Source organism: Lepisma saccharinum, chromosome 30, assembly GCF_977018435.1.
Source record: "Lepisma saccharinum chromosome 30, izLepSacc3.1, whole genome shotgun sequence".
Lineage (NCBI taxonomy): Eukaryota > Metazoa > Arthropoda > Insecta > Zygentoma > Lepismatidae > Lepisma > Lepisma saccharinum.
Window position 1 is genome coordinate 38,637,717 of NC_139258.1, and position 23,906 is coordinate 38,661,622.

Genomic DNA, 23,906 nt, shown 5'->3' on the forward strand with positions numbered 1-23,906 from the left:
TTGTGCCACGCTATGACAAATGCCTGCAAAATTTCGGCAGTTATGTGGAAAAGTAGTTTAAGAGTTGTAGAATTTTGTGCAATAAATAACTTTTCTGTATCTGTACACAATTTAATTTTATTACCAAACGGAACTTACTTTCTGGACGTGCCTTGTATATATCACTTTCTTCAAGAATTGACTTTTCTCTGCCAGCCCTGCTAAATTTTCACTTTTCATCTACTGATTTATATGAGGGGTGCCCAGAAAGTAATTTACAATTAGTAGGGACCTTGATTTTTCACAAATGCGAAAACCGTGAAAAATGTTAATTGCTGCGAAGTCGTGTTTATGAATGTGCAGTGATGTCTGGACACAGTTTTCGCCTGTTCGAAATATCGAAATAATGCGAATTTTTTTAGCAATTTTTTTTAAAAAAATGTCCTAAAACAACAAAAAATTCAGTGAAATCCAACGTTCTTGTCTTTTGTAGGCTTAAAGAAACAAAATGTACCATATTTTTGTATATAGAACATGCAAGTATTCAAGAGTAAACTATAATGCTTGTTATACATGGAATAATTCCGACAGCCACATTAAATCATGTATTTCCCATGATTTTTTCAACTTCTATCAAAACAATTTGCATCACAGAGGAAAGTGGCAGGGTTCTTACAGGAGATCGAGTGCATATCTACGGTCACACGGGAGCCGCATCTTCAGTATTTGTCGAATGAATTGTGTTTTGAATTACCAAGCTAAGTCCGCACCATCGACATTTGTCGAGTGAGAAATAATGGAGCTCAGTCATTAGGGCGTCTGACTACCATGCGAGAGACCCGGGGTCGATTTCCTAGGGGGGAGAACCGGGATCTTTTCCACCTGTTCAAACTGCTCCAACACCCACCCAGCATCGTATCAAGTGGTTATCTGGAGGAAACTTTGGGGGGAATAGTTTAAAAGCACAATGGAAGTATAAGTTTTGGTATATTTGGCAGAAAAATGTTCTAAAAAAAAAATGCCAATTTTGGAAAACGTAACTAAGAAGTCAAAAAAAAGAAAAAAGATAATGCAAATTTTTGGTGCCATAATACAGCGTGTTTGAAAAAGAACTCCCTAGTTTTAATGTGTCCTAGAATCTGTACAAAGTGACATACAGTATTCTAGTTTGTGGTGTTTGATTCATCAACTCTCCAAGTTTGGCACCCTTGCAGTTGGTAGGTCTGCTTGACCTTGTTCCTTCAGTTCAGTTCCGGCGTTCGTGTAGTACAGAGCAACTCGGCAACAATGTGTACTTCGCAACAGAAAGCGCAGTGTGTTATTTGGTTTGTGAAAACTGAGTCAGTTATAACAGTGCAACGTAATTTTAGACGTCAGTATGGTGGTGAACCACCTACAGCAAAAACTATCCGTCATTGGCTAAAGTCTTTCAAGGAAACGGTAGTGTTTTAAAAGGTAAATCACCAGGTAGACTGAGAACTTCCGAAGATGTTGTTGAACAGATCCGTGTTTCGTGTGTTCGGAGCCCGAAGAAGTCATTGGCCAGACGTAGTCTACAATTAGGAGTGCCTAAAGGTACAGTGTATGATGTAATCACGGGGTCCCAGGTTCGATACCTGGTGGAGGCACATAGTGGTTTGGATCCCACTTTAAACTGTAGGTCCAGTCCCAATTAGCCTTACTGTGCATAAAGTGGACTTAAAACACCAAATCAATCCAATCAACTAATATTAGTCGATTAATGCCTACCACTACATCACAGTGAACTAAAACAGTTCGAATATTCTACCTCATACAAGATCGTTTCTGAACAAAACATCTTGTTTAATTCATACGTAGGTTAAAAAAAACGTATGAGGGAAATTCCGAAAGTTTGTGGATTGGCAACACTGCACCGATTCTGTGTAAGCCGAGTCTGTGATTGTTGCACATGAAGATAGCCTGTGGTGTGCTTTGTTAATGTACGAGTGAACCAATGCACAGCTGTTGTTTGTTTGCTCGCTATAAAAGTCGAACTGTAGATAGTATTACAATACAGATAATTACCAAACATTGGATCACTATTGAATTTTGTGTGAATTTACGCAAAAGTGGTCCGGAAACGTTTGAGATGATCAAAGAAGCTTACGGTGTCGAAGCAATGGGCAGATTGGCCGTATTCAAGTGGTGAAAGCATTTTAAGGAAGGTAAATGCAATGTGCAGTATAAGGCGAGAAGTGGGCATCCATCAACATCAGTGAACGATGAGAACATTGTGAAGTTCGTTGATTTTGTTTTTTGATATCCGTGGAATAGTACTGCAGCATTGGGTTCCAAGTAATCAAACAGTAAATGGAGATTATTATGCTAATGTTTTGCAAGTGCATTTGAAGGGAGCAATTTGCAAAAAAAAAGACGTGAACTGCTTCGTGAAAAATGGTTTTTTCCTGCAGGATAATGCTAAGCCACATATGGCACGGCAAGCTATGTCAGCTTTGGAGAAAATTGGTGGACAGTCTCTAGACCATTCTCTATACAGCCCAGACCTTGCACCCTGCGATTTCTGGGCATTTCCAACACTTAAAGAGTTACGGGGAAGGAAGTTTAGCACGGACCAGGAAGTGAAAGCTGTCACATCCACTACTTTACACCGACTCAGAAAATGGTCTGCAACATGTGTTTGAGAAGCTAGTGCATCACTGGAATCGGTGTATAGGATGTGAAGGGTGCTATTTCGAAAAGGAAACTCTCACCAACTCTCATACTGACTTGGACTTCGAATAGTGATCTCAGTCTACGAACTTTCGGAACAACCCTTGTAGTTTCCCATGCTTATAGCACCATGCCGTGAAGGGTCATTTAGGGGATGTGGGGATAGGGCCCCACACATTCTTGATCTCTGTAATTTTGGAGGTGTAATCTGCACCATGCGCCAACTGCCTTTACCCTCCAGGTTGCCTGCAGGTACCCATTGATTTGAGGCTGGGTGAACCCAAGAGATGCTTTATGCACGAACAAGGCCAGAAAAATACCAACCTTAGATCACACATCATGTGAATAGAATCCGGGTCTCCCATGTTAATTCTAATTAATTTTTGAGCAACCATTGCATAATTAATTTTGGCCTCCCCGATGGTGCAGTGGTAGCGTTGTCACCTTGTATTCAAGGGGTCCCGGGTTCGATACACGGTGGAGGCACAAGTGGTTCGGATCCCACTTTAAACTGTAGGTCCAGTCCCGATTAGCCCTTCTGTGCATAAAGTGGAGTTAAAACAACAAATCAATCAATCATACTTAATTTCTTTGATCTATCATTGTTGTGTATTTTGTGTCAAAATCATGAACAAATACAAAGAATCAACCACGACTTTTTTAAATATATTATATATAATACATATTTCATATGCTCTGGTCAAATTTTAAGTGCATTAGGTCGGAATAACTTACAACACCTCCACTCAATTTTTCTAATTTTCTTATATTTGAGAAAATATTTTTGTGATACGTTGCAAATTTTTCATATTTCAAAGCAGGTGGGTTTTGTAATGATTGATTGATTTAGTTTATTTTACTTTCTCGTTTTGTGCCTCTTGGCTAATTTGCAAAGATGGGGATGAGTGATGAAATGAATAAATTGATGAATGGACATTCACAAACAACCAAGCACGAGCTGGATTTGAACCCGGGACCCTTGGCATCGCAGCGCGATGTGCGAACCACTCAGCCACAGGGTCCGGCTGGGTTTTGTAATGGAAATATGAAATATTTTTCTTCTAATTTCAACACTGAATTTACCTTTCTTTTCTTTATTTAGAGAGCTTATTTTTTAAAAACTTGCATTTCATTTTGCAGCCTCTTGTGCCAGTGACCGCAGCATAATTCTGTATGACATGAGGGAAGCAAATCCACTGCGGAAGGTGGTCTTGCAGTTACGTTGCAATAAAATTTGCTGGAATCCAATGGAGGCCTTTTCTTTGTCCTGTGCAAATGAAGATTACAGGTAAGCAGCTCAAGCCCGTAATGTTTGTGACTTGTGTTTGTAGATATATTTCGAATCTGAGTTTATGAAATACCAAATGTAAATTCTGCATCTTGAATTATATATTTTAAATATGTGTTTGTGACCTTGAATTTTTGGAAAGTTTGCTTTGAAAATTGGGAATGATACTTGAATTTTACCATGGACCTAGAGTAACCACCCTGTATAGCCATACAGATGACAATGTGAGACTAGCAATATATTTTGATGAATCATTTTACAATGAGGAATATGTTCAAGGGAATTGAACAGCCACAACCTGTGAAATGCAGCGTTGTCATTTGTTTCTTTAGTGCAAGGAAAGTATAACTTAGTTGAGTAGATGAGTTGGGAAAATGTACATGAAAATCAGGAAAACAGCTGACTATCTGTGGTGAATGGCCAGTTGGTGATTAGGTTGAAGAGAAAATGCATGAGAATGCGAGATTCACATTTTCATCACTTGCTCTTACTGTGTGTCCAATAGTGTGAAATTTCAGAAGTTGTGCATGTGCGGAATATGTTCACTGAGGAACGCAAAATGAAAGGACTTGGCCAGTGCATTGACCATTTTCACATAATGCAGTGAACTAGGAGATGAGTTGCAGTCACAATTTATACAGGGTGTCCAGCTAGAGGCACACAAAAGTAACTGCTTATAATGTGAAAACTACTCCTTATATTGTCTCGTAGTGAGCTCAGCCAATAGACCATCAATCCTAGATTTTAGTAGTTCATTTGTACAATGTCAAGTTATCCATGCGCAGAAACTGCCTGGCCACCGAGATCCCCAGATTTGAACCATTACTTTTTTGCATGGGCCTTCATTAAAGATGTGTACAGGAGGAAAGTTCACAATTTAGCTAATTTGAGACATCACAAAGCGTATCGTTGAAGCACCTCAAATCTGGTCAACACTTGGCATGAGCTGTCGAGCTACAAATGGTGCGCACATTGAGGTGTGTAAGCATTCATTAAAACTTTCTGAGTGACTTTGTGCAAAACCAGGACAAGGTAGTTTACAGATGCTAAAATACTCTACTTACTTATGTATTATTTTCTTCTCCTTATCTTTTCTTTCATCCAAAGTACCACAAAAATCAGAACGTTTGTATAATGCACACCTTTTTCCAAAATGTTTGCACCCAGAAACTGTGGTGCATTTTATGCATGGAATATTTTTCCATGTTTCCGGAACCCTATCATGTTATGTATCGTTGTAAAGCATGAATTCTGTAGTTTCTGAATATGGTAACAGCATTCCATTCAAGATGGGACACTAATGTGCAATGCAGTTGAAATAAGCTCACCACAAAATGAAGGAACGTTCTGATTTTTGTCGTACTTTGGATGAAAGAAAAGATAAGGAGAAAGAAAATAATCATTAAAATGTATTACTGGCCAAATAATATGACATATATGGATTGTATAGATGCCTTAATGAAAGAAATCTTTTCTGCTAACTGCTAGTCCTGAATGGGCCTCTTAAATGTTATGTTAGTCATGGAAAAAGTATATATTTTGAAAGTTTTTTTTTTTATGTAAAAAGTAAAGAGAAGATTAACAAAACCACACATAAAAGTTTAAAAACCATTTTCCACAATTTTTCACTTTGTAATGTCATGTTCTGCAACACAAGAAAAGCAGTGCCGTTCTGGCAGAATTCGAGCATGCACCTCCCATCACATGGGATGTGTATCAGCGGTATTTGTTGGGCGAGAAATAACAGAAAATAACTTCCTGAGCACTGCAAATCCATAACGTAATTTTGATCTCGCTTTCTACTATTACAGAATAAATAAGGTGGTTAAAGAGTGAAAGCTTTGGGATGCTAAACACAGTGGAGGGAGAGGGGGAGGTGGCTTGGGTTGGTCACTTACTGTTTACACAAGAGGATAGTCTCCTCTTGGTCCACATAGCAACAAGTGACTCATTGAATAGGTATGATGTCACTAGCTCTTGATTGGCATAGCAACAGCTTTACGACCTACAACTAAGAAAGCCATTTCTTGAACCTGGATTATACTGCACATTATACACAGGATAAAATTTTTTGTCACTATTCCCCATCAAAAACCAGGGTGTGCATTATACACGCGTAAGTATGGTATATGTGTGTATTTTTGTATATGCTAGCCCAGACACCCTGTATACAAAAAATGTAAACATCGAATTGCAGTTTGAAGTGTATCCATAGTGTATGAGAAAGTAGACGGGATCAGAGATGAGATATAGAGATGGTCGCCCAGATATTGTTCTTCTGAAGAAATCCTAAACCCATTCCAAAAGGGAAACTTCAAAATATACATCTAGATGTCCAGATGACCCCACCCCTCAGCCACCTCAATTGTTAGAAGAGTGTTCACAAAGAAGCTGCATTCCAGAAGAGTGTTCACAATGCATTCCACGTACACATGCTCTCCTAAATGGTCCTGTTCCCACTCTACTGCAGAAATGAAATGTGGCAAACTTCTTTCATCAAACCTATCAATGAGATTTTTTGGAACTTTCTTGTGATAAACAGGAGACCTATCTGAATCCATATTTTTGCTATTTTTGCACTAATTACACTGAACTAAATAGTGTCAAATAACCCAGTGTGATATAGGGTAAAACAGAATGCATTTTTAAAAACAGAATACCAATATTAGTATGAGGGTCACTATTTATATTTTGAGCCTAACAATGAAAAAACAGGAATTTGGCATTGAAAAGTGCTTTATTGTTTTTCTAAGTATTCTCCTTTTTGGTCAATACACTTTTGCATTCGTTCAAACCATTTGTCAAACCAGTTTTTCCAATCTTCTTGAGATACCTCCATAATATGGTTTTTGAACGCATCAACGGCATCTTCCGCCGACGAAAATCGTTGTCCACGCAATTTATTCTTGACATTCGGGAACAAGAAGAAGTCATTGGGTGTAAAATCAGGACTGTACGGTGGATGACCCATCAATTCGATTTTTTGACTGTTCATAATGTCGGTTGTTAGACAAGATGTGTGACAGCTGGCATTGTCTTGATGATGAATGATCCGACGGCGTTTGTTTTCCGTATTTGACCAAAGACCTCTGGCAAACAAATTGTTGTGTATCATTCAGAGTTGACCGTTCTACGTTCCTCTAAAGGCACATTTGCCACATGACCAGTTTTCCCGAAAAAACAGGCGACCATTTGTTTTGATGTGCTTCGAGCGCGAACAACTTTTGTTGGATTGGGTTCATCTTGAAACACCCATACAGTCGACTGCTGTTTACGTTCCGGCCCATATGCATATATCCATGATTCGTCACCTGTTACAATCTTATATACATCTTTTGAAGCACAACGATTGTATTTATTGAGCATTTGTTTGCACCAATTGACGCGAGCGTCTTTTTGAGTTTTTGTCAAATTGTGTGGGATCCAACGAGAACATACCTTTCTCACAGCTAAATGATCATGTAATATTTTATTTATGCTGGTGGAACTAATGCCTATGGTTGCCTCAATCTCACAGTATGTCACATGACGATCTTGCAGTATTAGGTTTTGCACAGCATCAATGTTTTCTTGAACAACAACAGATTTTGGACGACCTTTGCGAATCTCGTCGGTGAGCGAATGGCGGCCACGATTAAATTCGTTATACCAGCGTTTCCCAGTGGCAAAGGATGTGGCTTCAACGCCAAATGTGGAAGTAAGTTGATTGATGCACTCTTGTCTTGATAATCCACGTCGAAAATCGTAAAACATCATCGCACGAAAATGTTCACGAGTTAATTCCATTTTATTGTTGTCGCGCAATCTCCAAGGCAACATAAACAACACAAATGAAGCTATTGACAAAACATTTGAAGTACGTTATGGTCAATAATGCCAGACGATTCTGTGCAAACGTCAAATCACGCCTAACTTCAATCAGTGTTGCCAAGGCTCAAAATATAAATAGTGACCCTCGTAAAACTCACCTATTGAGGTATATATATATATCACAGACAAAATTCATTTTCAGGCTACTGTTACTTGAGAAAATTACAAAACAGAAGTGCAGCACTTCAGTACTTGGCATTGAATAAATAATTCATTTATAACATTTTGTATGTTTAATTGAACTGTGGAATTGTTATTATTAGGGCCCAGAAGTTGTTGACGTAAAAAATCTAAAAAATACCAATAGCTTAAAATTAATAATAAATAACCTCAAAATTTTAAAAAAATAGCTAAAAATAATTGTTGCTCTTAAAATGACAGCTTGATTTTTTTAGAAATTACAAGAGACTAGTTGAATAATTTGATAAAACCTGTTGTTTAGTGGTTTAAACTACAGAAGCAAAGGGATAAGAGCAATGAAATGCTAAAGTAGTTTCCTATATTTTAACTCAAGGATACATAAAATACACTGCAATGTTTTTCTTTACAAGTCGTTCACCTGCTTTCAGAGTGGGCTTTGCATGATTCAGTCAGCATCTGAAAATATAGTTTTATTTCGTGTGGATCAGATTACATATTTTTTACGTTGTGACTAATTTTACGTTAAAATCAGGAACCTGAAAGTAGGCCTCACCCAAAGTATTATAAGTTTACTGGAAGAAAAGTAAATTTACCAAAATTAATTATTTAATTCATTGCTAAAGATCTCAGTTCAAAATAAAATTGTGCCTTTGCATTGACTATATTTACGTTTAATGATGTACTTGCCAAAATGGCCATGTTAGTAAATTTAAATATGTAAGTTATGGCAGCAAATATATTTAAAATTCACGAAACAACAGGTGAGGGTGAGGATTTAACCTAAAATAGGGAGAAAAATGCAGCAAAAAATACTGAAAAATGACCTAAAAAGAAAAGAAAATGCAAAAAAAAAAAAAAAACCTTTTTCTGATTCTAAGTGAAGTGAAATGGACTACTATCAGGTATAGCATTATCTTCATGCCCCAGAAAAGAAATATGATTTGTCATCAACTTCCTAGCCTTATTCATTATACTCTGATTTTTAGTAGACAGCAGAAAAAGTATGTCTTTTAATGTACATTTCGTGATTTTAATATTGATAACTTATGTGCTTGTGTTAAAATTGTTTGAATATGATTTATTTACATGTGAATATTCTGTTTATTTTAGTGTGTATACCTTTGATACAAGAAAGTTGTCAGCTCCTGCGATGATTCACAAGGGCCATGTTTCTGCCGTAACAGATATAGATTATGCTCCTACTGGAAAGGAATTTGTGACTGGAAGTTATGATAAAACTGTAAGGATTTTCCCACTTGAGACGGTAAGCAAGCATTAGCATTATACAGTTAATAAGGGGGAGGTGAGTATGGTAGATGACAAATTTGTAACACTGTGACAAGAGTGCTATGTTTTTAATCTAGTTTAAATATTTTAGAATACGTTTTGTTGATCTTGTGCTTATTAGCTGCTTGAATGCAGTTAATACAGTGAAACCCCGATTTTACGTTTTTCAGCAGCTCATAGATAAAATATGTAAAAGACAGGAAAGCATAAGGGAGGGGTGACTGAAGTGTCAGTAAGAAACAACTACACAATCAACTTTTTGGTTGGAGTTAATGTGTCAAAAATAATTTAACAACAGGAAAGAAGTATGATTATGATTTCTGTGACGTATACTCATAACGGTTGAGTATTTTACTTAAAAATACATAATTATATACAGAAACAGGTTGGCTACTCACTGGGAGTTTTTTGAATTCTGGGAATTGTGCATGAATTATTGGCTCCGAGAATTCTGCGTGAATTTTTGTCCGTAGACGTGAAAAATTTCAATTTTTATTAATCCAAATCCCATTGAAATTATACATATTTATAAATGATCTGAAGTAAGTTTTTTTTACCATTTAGATTTTTTTTTTTTTGGGAAAGGTAAAGAAAGCTGCAGTATTCCGTAGATTAGTATATCTCATAACATTTGTGACTTGTGTTTGTAGATGTACTTCGAGTCTGAGTATATGTAGCTAATGTGAATGAAATATTTTAAATATACACATCGTTTAATTGAATTGAAATAGAATTTTTGTACATTGGCATCACAGAGACCCTTTGTTAATATATTTGTAGGTGAGAGGTGGTAATACGTTAAGTTGAAATAGAGAAAACATCTGTTGTACCCTTGAATTTTTGAAAAGTTTGCCTGGAACACTGTGAATTATACTTGAATTTTATCATGGTCCTAGAGTAGCCACCCTGAGAAAGAAAGAAATGTGATGGATAAGTGAATGCAAGATGTTCACTGTATGAAGGTTCAAAGTGCTTCATTGATCACAACAGATGTCATTCACGTGCAGGGCATGGTGAAACATCGAACTCTAGAAGTTCAAGTCTATATCAATAGATGGCTCACTCTTCTTCCTTTTGAGAAACAAAGATGTTTGAAATAGTTGTATAATTATCTGTTAACTAAACAATGCAGTTCAGTTGTAATTATTGTTTGAAAGATTCATTGATATGTGATATAAAGCTTAAAGTTGGTGGGAAAACATATTTTTATTTTTTCCAATTAATGTAATATTAACATCATGTTGACTTCTGCTAAGGGACATTTCGGGACATCGTGAGGAGTTAGCTATTTTTTGCATTCGGTACGATAGAAGCAATCCAGAAATTACGCATTCTTTATTGTAGTCAATGTTGAGACTAAGGTCCTTAACACAACAATACTTGTAATTCATGTGAAAATTCAAAACCGAAGTTGGTGGGAGAAAGTAGTTGGGCGACTCGTTGCGATCGATGATGAGTGTCGCCGGTGAAAATTGTTTTACTTGCAGAGTTGCAGTCTGAACATATTACATGACCATCGCAATGTGCACAAAGTAAGATGTTTTTATTTCGTAAGTGGCAGGGTGACCCAGGAAATCTCACTCGGTTCAAATCACTGTTCGAGCTCAGAAACAAGCATTTGAATTCTTGTTTTTGCGATATTGGGATTCATGCAGATAGGTCATCTTCGCTTGATTACATGAATGTTAAGTTATATAGAAGTTTGATTTAATTTTGTGTTTTAAGTCCACTTTATGCACAATAAGGCTAATCGGGACTGGACCTACAGTTTAAAGTGGGATCCGAACCACTTGTGCCTCCACCGGGTATCAAACCCAGGACCCCTTCAATACAAGGCAACAACGGTACCACTGCACCATCGGGGAAGTGATATTTTCATTCAGCGTCGTGCTAGTGATATAATGGCCATACAGCCATGTTTGGAAAATATGCTGCTTCTAGTTGAATGAAGACGTTACATGTTGAAAAAGTGCTGACGGCGTTGGTAAACAAGAAAATAAGAGTACATTTATTTAAATGGAACTTATCATGCTCCTTGATTATTGAGTAGTTCATGCCAAATATCACGTGATGTACCTACATAGAAATAATGATGCATACAAATAAAATAAAATATAACTGACTCTGGTTGTCTGTACAGTTTGCAGTATATGAGAAACAAGAAACTTAATTTTCCAAGTCATTGCACCAACCGAGAGAAAGTCATCGCACCAACCGAGAGAGAAATACACAGACACAAAAACTATAATTCAGAGTAAATAATTTAAATTTCATTTGTTAAAATTGATTCATCCAACAGTGGTTGCTTGACCATTTGGTAACATTTTCAATTTTAGTCCATTAGTTTGTGTATTAAAATGTGTACAAACCTATGTATTAAATATGGAAATTTTCTAAAATGGTCATGCAACGAATTATATTTAACTTTTATTATCTGGGAACCTTGCCTGTATTTACGTTGAGGACAGATGGTCTATAATCGACCAGCAGTGCACAACAACAATTAACTCGCCATTTATTGAAAACTACACATGATATTTCAGCCATTTATTGAAAACTACACATGATATTTCAGTCCTGTTTTTTTTATCCTTTAGTATACATATGAAGGTATGACATACATCGAATTGCAAAACAATATATTCATTGTTGTTGTTTTTATTATTAAAACCTCCCGTTGCCAAGCTTTTTGACACCTTTATTTTACCAAGCGGCATATTTTGACTACCCCAATACAATTTTGTGATTTAGTGTAATATTTGTTTTTAGATTGTTATTTTCAATGAATAGCTTTATTTAGTATTGAAATACAGTTTTTCAAGTTATTAAAAGTATTTAAACTGAACATAAACACTGTATGGTGACACTAGTGCAGCGTTGCCATGTATGCGCGCTCTAATTCAGCTCAACAATAGTAACCTGAAACAATAGAGAACAATATATGTTATTTGAGCTAAACAATGGATGTATTGTAAAACTCAACAATGGAAAAATTAAATACCGAAGATGAATGAGAGATATTTCGTAAAACCTTCATTTTTGACAAATAAAAAGATAGGACATTTCATACCAAGCAGGGTAGTCTCACAACCCCACCAATATATCCCGTAAATAATAACTATAAAAACAAAAAAAATTGGGTCAGTCACGAGTGTAAATACAATTTCAATCAGTTTAGGACAAAGTCATGAAACCACAAGTATGTAGATCTTCAGATAAAATTATTATAGGGAAAAATCAACCTGGGGTAGTCAGAATACCCTGCTTGGTAATGCGAGGGTTAAGAAGCACCGTTTGAAAAACCTTTTGTTTTCCTTTTGTTAGTGTTGGACACATTGAAGGGCTATAACTTATCAGCAACTGCATCTTTTTGAAAAATGTATATTCTAGATGTAAGAATGAGTAAGAAGCAATATTTTAAGTAACATCCAACTAATAAGGGTCCAGGAGGGAAGCAGGGGCAAAGGCATAAAGTTCAATTTTTTTCCACATTACGCAAAATTTCCGAAGTCTGCAATTTCCGGGTCTTGTTTTTGCGACACAAGCATTACATATCCTCATAGAGTAGTCTTTTGTTTGGGTTTCCTCCAAATTTGGTCCATCCAGCATCCATAGTGCCAACACTAGAAGCAAAATTCCAGACATTGTCCCGAAACTGGCAACACTGCTGCTTTATGTAATGTTATTATTTTTTTTACTCAAGAAGTATCAGTCTGATTTCAACTAAACTTTGCATGGTCGTAGGAATGTACCACTACTACATACTACATTTTTTAAAATTCACTTTGGTCTTTCGAGAGGGTCACAGGGTCAAGTATTTTTCTTCTTCCTTTAACACTAATTATTGTGAGGCACCATGCATAAATTTTACCTCTGCTAAAAGCTGTGTCTTTAACCTTTTGCCGCCCAAGCATCTCGAACGAGATACCCAAATGTAACCCTCACTGTCCCAAGTGTCTCGATCGAGACGCTGTGTCAAGGTCGTAGTTTTTACGTTATAACTTTTCTATTTTTGGCTAGAATTTCGATTTTATTTTTTTATATTGTTCCTAACACATGTATTTAACAGAAATTTTTTTTGCATTTTTTTTTGTCTTCATGAAAATGGAGGGGAAAAGGCGGGAAAAGGTACTTCTCTTTTGCGGCTCTTTTCAACATCAAATTTTTGCCGACAAAGGAAGACCGTCTTTGTTGTTCTCAAACAATGCTTTTCACTCCCTCCTGCTAAGTGCATTCGAAGGAAGCTTGTTTATCAGTATCCGATGTCAAAATGAAAGTTTTCCATGAGGGTGCAAGCAGGGGGTGGGGGAGGAGGAAGACTGGTTGTTGAATCTGCGTTGTGAGAATGGAATTTCGAAGTGCGCTGAAGGAAACCTTTGTTTTTTTAGCACAAGTGGCAACAGGGGTTACCCAGCATTGTCTAAAAATAGAATTTCAAGCAGCTGCAAGAATTGGCACTCATTTTTCACTACATTCTAGCTTTTCGTCCGGGAATGTTGTGCGTAGGTGTCGTTTTGAGCCCAAGTGCAAGGACATTTTTTGGGTGAAGTGACAATTTTTTTAAAAAAAATTTGGTGGTTTTCTCCCTTCCCCCTCCATATATACGCCAAATTTGCATAAATTTTGCATTTTGACATTTTGTGGGGGGAGAAGGAGCGGGGGGAAACCATTTTTTTTATTTGAGGTGATTTCCCCCCTTTCCCCTCCATATGTATGCCGAATGTGCATAAATTATATATCGTCTGAATCTGTGATTCATTCTGCATACAACGGTGTATCGTTCATATCTCCAGGGCAAATAGTCTCTGAGCTAAAGTCATTTCAAGTTACCGCTGCATTTTGAAGCTTGAAGCAGTGGCGTGCCGACAATTCCTTTTGGGGGTACAACTCAAGTTACATTGGTCATATGATAATTATGCAAAAATTTTTATGTTCCTTACATGTTAGCGATCATTTCCATGTGCATGTCGACACTGTCGTGTACTTTTTGCTTGAGGGGAGGGTGGGGGAACACCATTTTTTTCCCCGAATTTTTTTTAATTTTGAGAGTTTGCCCCCTCCCTCTGCCACATATACGCCGAATTTGCAAAAATTTCATATAGTCTGAATCTCTGGTTCATTCCGCGTACAACGGTATATCACTCATCTCTCTAGGGCAATTAGCCTCCGATCTACACTCATTTAATTGAAACTCTGCATTTTGCTCAAAATTGGCTCGGGACAGAGAGGCTTACATGTGAAAAAGGCCTTGGGCGGCAAAAGGTTAAGAAAGAAAACCAAACAAATTTTATCTGTCTATGACAATTAGTTCTCAAGCTACTTTTTTTGGTACTTTGTGCCAAGTTTGAAAAGCATGTACTTGCAAAGGTGCTGGTGTGAACAGGATTACAGGCATGCAAGGCTCCATCAGCTAAAGGTTAAATTGGATAATTTGATATTGAATGACCGAATAGGTTAACAATTCGCTAAACACAAGTGTGCCACAGCTTACCTGCTGCAGAGTGCTGCCACCATACCTATTCAAATCCAATGGCATAACACATAGGCGTAACTTAGCAGGGGCAAGGAGTGATGAAAATTTGACTCAATAAATAGCAATCAGGATGGCAGTTGAACTACGTTGTCATTTAAGCGTCACTTGTATATAAATAGCAAGTTGTGTATTTCCAAAGGAATTATAATGGTTAGTATGTATTATTAGTGTTGTTCATGAGAAGAGATGGAATTTTCACGAGACGAGACAGACCAGTGTCGTCTCTCGGCAACACTGTATCTATTATTTGAGGTACATAATACAGAAGTTTGATCCGTCTATATGTGTCCGATTTTAAACCTTCACCCCTGCTCACAGAATCGACCGCTCTGAATGATTCAAACAGCAGGAGAAAGCCCAAGGCCTCTAGTATCGCGCCAAGTTTGCGCATGTGTGGTGTGTGCATCATGGCTCCCAAGGTGAACCAGGTTTGGGAAGGCTACGTCGTAGCACTTTTCCACGCCAAGTTTTCCGTGACACAGATTCAAAAACAGTGCGGGGAAAATGGATGTGCATTGGGGTTAACGACCATCAAGAACATAATTAATTGACATAAACACCACGACGTTCCAGCACTTCGTTCACCCACAAAAAAGGTAGTAGAAAGCGACCCTCTACTGCGGTGACTCCACCTGTAGCTCGGAAGTTGAGCCGAATGGCCTTACATGAAAAACCTCCTACGCAACATGTGATGGCAAGACGAGTGCACGTGACACAGTCAACTGTGAACCGCAACCTACGTGACAAATTGAAGCTCTGGATGGTGTTTAAAAGTCATGGACACTTCCTCACTGCGGTCCATCAGAGGGAGAGAAAGACTCACTGCAGGCGCCTTTAGGAATGCCATCTATCCGGGGAAAAGTGGAAGTTTGTTGCCACACCCGATGAAGCATGGATTTATCTATCCGATTGTGGCAAAATTCGAGCCGTAACATACACCCCACGAGATGCAAAAACCCATCCTGACTTTATCCATCGGTGCAAAGCAAGTTTCGCGAAGGGATTTCTGGTTGTCGTGGGATACTGCTATGAAGGTAAGTTAACGATTCGGCAGGTGCCTAAAAACTGCAAAAATCAACTCTGCATTTTATCAGCAACATATCCTCACACCAATTTATGCAGACGATCTGCCCCATTTGTATGGAAATGCAATAAATTAGGTCCGTGTGAATATGGATAAGGCCTCATCACATACATTTCGTTCTACACAGAGATTTCTGCAACAAATGGCGGCAGACACCGGCATCCAGGCTATTCCCTTCCAGGACATACCAGTGAAGTCACCTGATGCCAGTCCCATGGATTTTTGCAGGTTTGGCCTATTGAAAAGAGCACTTGCATCTTGTCATGTCACCACTGTCCGTGGCCTCTGGAAAGCCTGCCAGGAGGAATGGCTCAAGATTCCCGTTTTAGTACTTCAACAGAGCCTCCTACAATGGAAGTTATGGTGCAGGGCTATTGCCAGGACCCATGGTGCTCCCATCGAGGGCAACTGCTGGTGGTCTCGTGGTTTTTCCTAAAGTAGGTGAGACGTCAAAATCGGACACACAGAGACAGATCAACCTTCTGTATCCAGCTATTACATATTAAACCTTAAATTGCAAAGTGAATTCTGGTGTGGAATTACACTTGGTAGGGGGAGTTTCCAACTCTATAGTAAGGGAATTGAGCACTAGGCTGGGAGATAGCCAAGTCTTGTATTACTGTTGCGCTTAACCTTTTGCTGCCCAAGCATCTCAAACGAGATACCCAAAAGTAACCCTCACGGAACCAAGCATCTCGATCGAGATGCTGTGTCAAGGTTGTAGTTTTTACGTTAATAACTTTTCTATTTTTGGCTAGAATTTCGATTTTATTTTTTTATATTGTTCCTAACACATGTATTTAACAGAAATGTTTTTTTGCATTTTTTTTGTCTTCATGAAAATGGAGGGGGAAAGGTGGGAAAAGGGACTTCTCTTTTGCGTCTCTTTTCAAGGTCAATTTTTTGCCGACAAAGGAAGACCGGCTTTGTTGTTCTAAAGCAATGCTTTTCACTCCCTCCTGCTAAGTGCTTTCTAAGGAAGCTTGTTTATCAGTATCCGATGTCAAAATGAAAGTTTTCCGTGGGGGAGGGGGAGGGGGGAGACTGGTTGTTAAATCTGCATTGTGAGAATGGAATTTCGAAGCACGCTGAAGGAAACCTTTGTTTTTTTTAGCACAAGTGTCTACAAATGGCAACAGGTGTTACCCAGCATTGTCTAAGAATAGAATTTCAAGCAGCTGTAAGAATTGGCGCTCATTTGTCACTACGTTCTAGCTTTTCGTCCGTGAATGTTGTGCGTAGGTGTCGTTTAGTGCCCAAGTGCGAGGACATTTTTTGGGTGAAGTGACAATTTTTTAAAATAATTTTTGGGGGTTTTCTCCCTTCCCCCTCCATATATACACCAAATTTGCATAAATTTTGCATTTTGACATTTTTTTGGGGGGAGACACCATTTTTGTAAGAAAAGTATTTTTGAGGGTATTTCCCCCCTTTCCCCCTCCATATATACGCCGAATGTGCATAAATTATATATCGTCTGAATCTGTGATTCATTCTGCGTACAACGGTATATCTTTCATATCTCTAGGGCATTTAGTTTCTGAGCTATAGTCATCTCAAGGTACCGCTGCATTTTGAAGCTTGAATCAGTGGCCATTCCTTTTGGGGGTACAACTCAAGTTACATTGGTCATACGACAATGATGCAAATATTTTTCTGTTTCTTACATGCCAGCGATAATTTCTATGTGCATTTTGAACTTTTCATATCCTTTTTTCGGGGGGGGGGGGGGGGGGCAGACCCCATTTTTTAAAAAAAAGTATTTTCAGGGGATTTCCCCCCTTTCCCCCTCCATATATACGCCGAATGTGGATAAATTATATATAGTCTAATTCTGTGATTCATTCTGCGTACAACGGGATATCTTTCATATCTCTAGGGCATTTAGTTTCTGAGCTATAGTCATTTCAAGGTGCCGCTGCATTTTGAAGCTTGAATCAGTTTCATCCCGACAATTCCTTTGGGGGGTACAACTCAAGTTACATTGGTCATGTGACAATGATGCAAATATTTTTCTGTTTCTTACATGCCAGCTATAATTTCTATGTGCATTTTGAACTTTTCATATCCTTTTTTCATGGGGGGGAGTGGGGGTGCGAAACCTCATTTTTTTAAAAAAAAGTGTGTTCATGGGATTTCCCCCCTTTCCTCCTCCATATATACGCCGAATGTGCATAAATTATATATCCTCTAAATCTGTGATTCATTCTGCGTACAACGGTATATCTTTCATATCTCTAGGGCATTTAGTTTCTGAGCTATAGTCATTTCAAGGTACCGCTGCATTTTGAAGCTTGAATCAGTGGCATGCCGACCATTCGTTTTGGGGTACAACTCAAGTTACATTGGTCATATGATAATAATGCAAATATGTTTGTGTTTCTTACATGTCAGCGATCATTTCCATGTGCATGTCGACACTGTCATGTACTTTTTCCTTGGGGGGAGGGTGGGGGAACCAAATTTTTTTTTGTGAAATTTTGGAATTTTGAGAGTTAGCCCCCTCCCACCACCACATATACGCCGAATTTTCAAAAATTTCATATAGTCTGAATCTCTGGTTCATTCCGCGTACAACGGTATATCACTCATCTCTCTAGGGCAATTAGCCTCCAATCTACACTCATTTAATTGAAACTCTGCATTTTGCTCAAAATCGGCTCGGGCAATAGAGGCTTACCTGTGAAAAAGGCCTTGGGTGGCAAAAGGTTAAACTGTTGTACGAATTTTGGTGTGGCGATTGATAATTAAATAATTTGGAGGAGGTCGAGATTCAACTCTTCAATACCAACAATATTTTACTATACTCGTGAGAGTCTTTATTATAAATTACAATATTATTCTTTTTATTCTAATAATTGTAACCCAATTGAAGCGTATGGTAGCCTGATGTTGTATAACGAGACTACTGGTATCGCAATCCACTAACAAGTCTCGTTGGATGTGTTGTGTTCAGTTTTTATTTTTTCGTCTGAGATCACGACACGTTGCAACACCTTACTAAAGGCATTATAAACTGCAGCACTTCACAACCCAACAATCCTGAAATACAAGAAAAAAGGAGCGAAAAGAACAAAACAGATCAGTCTTTCCATATGGGGTAAAGGCTCATCTGGGTTTTGTCTGCCGATGACGTCACATACCTACGCCAGTTGCGAAAAGAGGCGTGTCTGGCCCCAGGCTATCCTTTTAGTAGCCTTGGTTTGATTTTGCCATCAAAATTAGACCCCAAATCTGATTCTGCGGCATCAAAAATTAAGCCCACGTTTAATTCTTCCCCTCAAAATTAGGCCCAAGTTTAATTCTGCCCCCTCAAACTTATAAACAGTTTGATTCTCCCCTAAAAATTAGGCCGTTTGATTTTCCCCCTTCAAAATTAGACCCCAAATCTGATTCTGCACCCTAAAATTAGGCCAAAGTTTAATTCTGCATCCTCAAAATTAGGCCCAACTTATGCCCATAGCATAACACACATCATTGCAAAAACTGCATTTAACACATTGACTGCCACCGTATAACTGAAAATGTATCTCTTCTGGGCCAATCCGATTTTCTTGTTACTGACCGACTGTGAATGAAATGTGTATGCACAATATCTCAATACAATTGAAATTAAGCCCATTGTTGAGGTTTTTGTGGTGTGTATGCGTTTCTATACACGCGGCGTAGGTTTTCACTTTGACGTTGTATGCCACGTGTATATGATTTCATACACGTAATTATTCCCTTTGTGTTACGAGTACCACATTTTGTCTTGTTCTTTCCGAATATCACGTTGTTTTAAAATTTTGTGGTGAAATGTAGCTCGTAGCTTCTGACAATTGTTATAAAATGATTTTCCAACAGTGTCAACTGTTACGATTTAGCAACAGTGGTGTAAAAGTTGCATGTTGTGTTTCTGCTGCAATGCTGTTGTAGATAGTGTTTTTTTTCCTCAGTGCTCTTGTGATACATCCCCTTTGACTAAGACCGTCGCCAACATTTGGCAGCGAGAGTCATAAGATGGAGAAGAAAAAGTAGATTGTGTTTATTGTCCTCTGTATTTCGTATGATAAATGAATGAAGACCAGATTAGACTTTACCTTCAGGGTGATGAAGATTTCAGTGATATGAGTGGTGAAGACCTAAATTACGATTCTGATGTGGACCCTGAGTATTTTCCAAGTGATGCTTCTCATGATGATTCGGCTTCCTTAGGATGGGTGGACTTGGTCAAAGTACCAAAATTATCAAACTACTGGAGCACTAGTGCTTTGTATGATTTTCCTCTTCCCCGAAGTATAATGAGTAGAAACAGATTTGAACTGCTTCTACGAATGTGGCATTTTGCAGACAATTCACGTGCTGTTCCTAATGATAGGTTAGATACAATTACGAACATCACCAACAAACTCATTTCACGATTCCAAGAAATATACACACCAGGGGAAAAAAAATTGTGTCGACGAAAGTATGATACCATGGCGGAAAGACTTTCATTTCGGCAGTGCATCCCTTCCAAAAAGAATAAATACGGAGTGAAAGTTTTCAAGTTGTGTGCCAGCAGGAGCTATACATGGAACATTATTCTTTATGTTGGAAATATAAACACGTCCGGTAACATGTCAGTTCCTGAAACTGTTGTGTTACAGCTTGTAAGAGATCTTCTAGGTGAAGGCCGGCGCCTTTACACTGATAATTATTACACCAGCGTTCCTCTTGCTTACCTTGCCATTGACATTAATACCCATCTGATCGGTACAATTAGGTCTAATATTTGCCAGCAGATGTTGTTCAAGATAAATTGAGGAAAGGTGATATTGTAGGAAAGGAAAATCAGGAAGGTGTGACTATTCTGAAGTGGAAAGATAAGAGAGATGTGTTAGTCCTATCTACAGCTCACTCTGCTGAAGAGGTAACTGTAACAGAAAGACGTGGTTCAGAAATTAGGAAGCCTACCGCAATTGTTGATTACAATACTGGCAAGTCCTTCAATGACGTAAGTGATCAGTCAAAGATCTGCGAAAGACTACAAAATGGTACAAGAAAGTTATTATTGAATTTATATGGGGAGCGGCTCTCGTGAATGCATACATTCTCTACAGTGACTGCATCCAGTCCAGTAACATACACATAAATGAATTCAGGGAACGTCTAATCCTAAGTATTCTTTCTGAACAATTACCTCCTGGACAGCAACTCACTTTACCTGTGCAGCAAGACAGAAAAACTCGAACTCATCACTTGATAGACAAAGTAGGGGATAATGGAAGAAAGAATCAAGGACGCTTGTACATTGCTACAAAATCTATGGCAGAAGTGGAAATTCTGACTCGACAGGGAGGAAGTTTGCCAGGTGGGTGAAGACAGTATGTGACAAATGTACCAAAAATCCTTTTATGTGCCGGGAGTGTTTCAACAAAAATCATTGAACTTCCAAAGTGTTCGGTACAAAATATGTCATCCTTATATCTATATATCTACAAGGAACATAAGTTTACAAAATAAATATTATATAATGAATCTTTTTGTAAGAATTATGATGTGGTAGCAATGTACTCCATAATGTATAATCGTGTACTGTGAATTCCAACCAGAAAAAAATTGTATTTACACATTTACCCTTCTTTTTTAGTTGTCAATACATTTGTACTAGTGAAAAGAATACGTAAGCGTAAATAAAGTTTTGAAGATTTTTTTACTCTTGTAAGACATTACAGAAATTAAAATTATTACTGCCCCATCTTAGCTGTACGCCACGGCTATTTAACAGTCATATAGTTTTGCTTGAACTGTGTATGCGTTTCCATACACGCGGCCAAGAATCAAGTTCTTGTTTGTGTATGGAGTAGCATACACGTGGCCCAGAATCAAGAAGCCATGTGTATGATGTGTCATACACATGGCAGTCAATGTGTTAAGCACCAAGCAAAAATATGAAAAAGAAAACATTGTTACTTGACAAAAGATGTGTTCTAATTATGAAATTATAATTTTTTATAAATGACCACTTATTTTCCTCTGCCTTTAATACTGTGATGAAAATAGGCCACTATTATGGTGCTAATCTTTTGCAGAAAAAAGTGAAATTTCATGACCAGGGAACTGATTTATATGTAAATACATATTTATGTATGCAGCTGAAATCAGTTATATTTTGTATAATCTTTGCACATCATGGCATATAGACTTCAAAAAATCATCATTTTCTTCGACACTATAAATCCACTAGAAAATGAAAAATTGTGTATGGTTTATGAATTTTCTGTTGTTTTCGTATTGTGGAGATCTGTTAATGGTGAAATAAGGTACCCGTTACCTTAGCCTGGTGGCCGCGGTGGCTCAGTCGGTAACGTGTCTGACTACCATGCTCAAGGTCCCGGGTTCGATCCCTGGCCAGTTCAAATCCGGGAACTTTTCTAACGTTGGAAGCGACCCCTGCACTCACCCAGCATCGAATGACGTGGGTACCTGGGGGAAACCCTGGGGGGTAAAGGCGGTCAGGGGCGTGATGCTGATCACATCACCCCCACTCATGACCGGATCAAGAAAGTAGAACTCACTATTGACGGTCTTGCCCCTGGGGACGAATTTGTTATGCACAATGCCGCGAATGTCGAAAAAGACGATGACCATGCACTTGGTCGAGCTGCGGACCTGCCTTGCCTATTTCGGTCGTGGAGATGATGGGCTCTTCCACTGTGAAGACTGTTGCTTTGTCTCAGGGTCATCCACGGCACGCTGACCCAGTTCTTGGCAATCTTGGACGTGGTGTTCCTTCTGCTCCTGGGTCTGCAGCCTGGGGATGAACTAGGCAGCAACAAGGCGCATGTTCAAATCACATGTGAGGATTCCCTGCACTGTTTCGTATGACACACTGACAATGGCAGCAATGTTGTGGATTGTTCTCCGATGATCCTCATGCACAAGTTGCTGAATGGTTTCGACATTTTCGGGTGTTGTGCTCGTTGAAGCTTGTCATGATCTCTCGTCGTCTTCCAGTGATGTTCTTTTACTCTTGAAGTGCACATGCCACTCAAAACACCTCACACGACTCATTGCAGCATCGCTGTACACTTGCCGAATCATGTCCAGCGTCTCTGTGGCGGATTTGCCCAGTTTCACACAGAATTTCATGTTCGCTCGTTGCTGTCCATGATGAAATCGCAGACGTGGTAACGCACGTGGTCACAAGAGCACCAGCTGCGCAGCTCACGATGTACACATGTACACAGGACGATGTCTCTTTGTCTCTTGGCACACTGACTTATGAAGGTTGGTTCTCCCTGTGCCTGTCCGTACCTGTTGATACCACCTCGTTTGTCATAGTAGAAGGAAAAGTCGAAACTCGCATTTGATTAGCTGTAATTTCCCATAAGGAATACGTGGGATTCTGTAAATACTTTTTAATTGTATTCTTCAAACATTGTGTCTAGCTTACTAATCAACTTGAAAAACAGTTTCCACTTGTAACATGGAGAGAAATTCATACTCTCTTGCATACTAAACCTTTTTTTTAAATAGCAGTGCCCAATCCGAAGATATTGAAATAAATGCACAACTAGTGCGTAATTGTCCCTCTTCACCTTAAACATACACCTGCTGTAAAGAAGATACGTTGTCATTTGAAGATTTGTGAATATTATTTTTGCCATTTATGCTAGTTGTACTAATTTAATCATGTGTACCATTTGTGTGTTTCAGTCCCACTTTAACATGAGAAATAAATTTAATCTTGATGGTGTGGTTTCAGGGCTATTCCAGGGAAGTGTACCACACAAAGAGAATGCAGCGCCTGACGTGTGTGCAGTGGTCTCTGGATAACAAGTTTGTTTTCTCAGGATCTGACGAGATGAACATTAGAGTTTGGAAAGCTCGAGCATCAGAGAAACTTGGTCTTGTAAGTGTACACAATACTATTTCACATTCTTATTAATTATTGTGTTGAATATACATACAGTTGGTAGATATTGTCTCCTTTCAATAAAATATTTCAACTGTATGCTAACAAGAGATATCATGTGGAGTGTAACGGGTGACCCTTCCACGTAGTA

At 38.4% G+C, this 23,906-nt stretch overlaps 1 protein-coding gene across 2 annotated transcripts in view; it reads left to right on the top strand.

Moving 5' to 3' along the window:
- The window catches only part of LOC145981776 (DDB1- and CUL4-associated factor 13), a 65,232-nt gene that overhangs the window by 33,208 nt on the left and 8,118 nt on the right, over positions 1-23,906 (top strand). For both annotated transcript variants that reach the window (XM_083115193.1, XM_083115191.1), the window contains exons 5-7: positions 3,811-3,958; positions 9,080-9,233; positions 23,606-23,752. In XM_083115193.1, the coding sequence (XP_082971319.1) occupies positions 3,811-3,958; positions 9,080-9,233; positions 23,606-23,752 (449 nt within the window). The remainder of the gene's footprint in view (positions 1-3,810; positions 3,959-9,079; positions 9,234-23,605; positions 23,753-23,906) is intronic.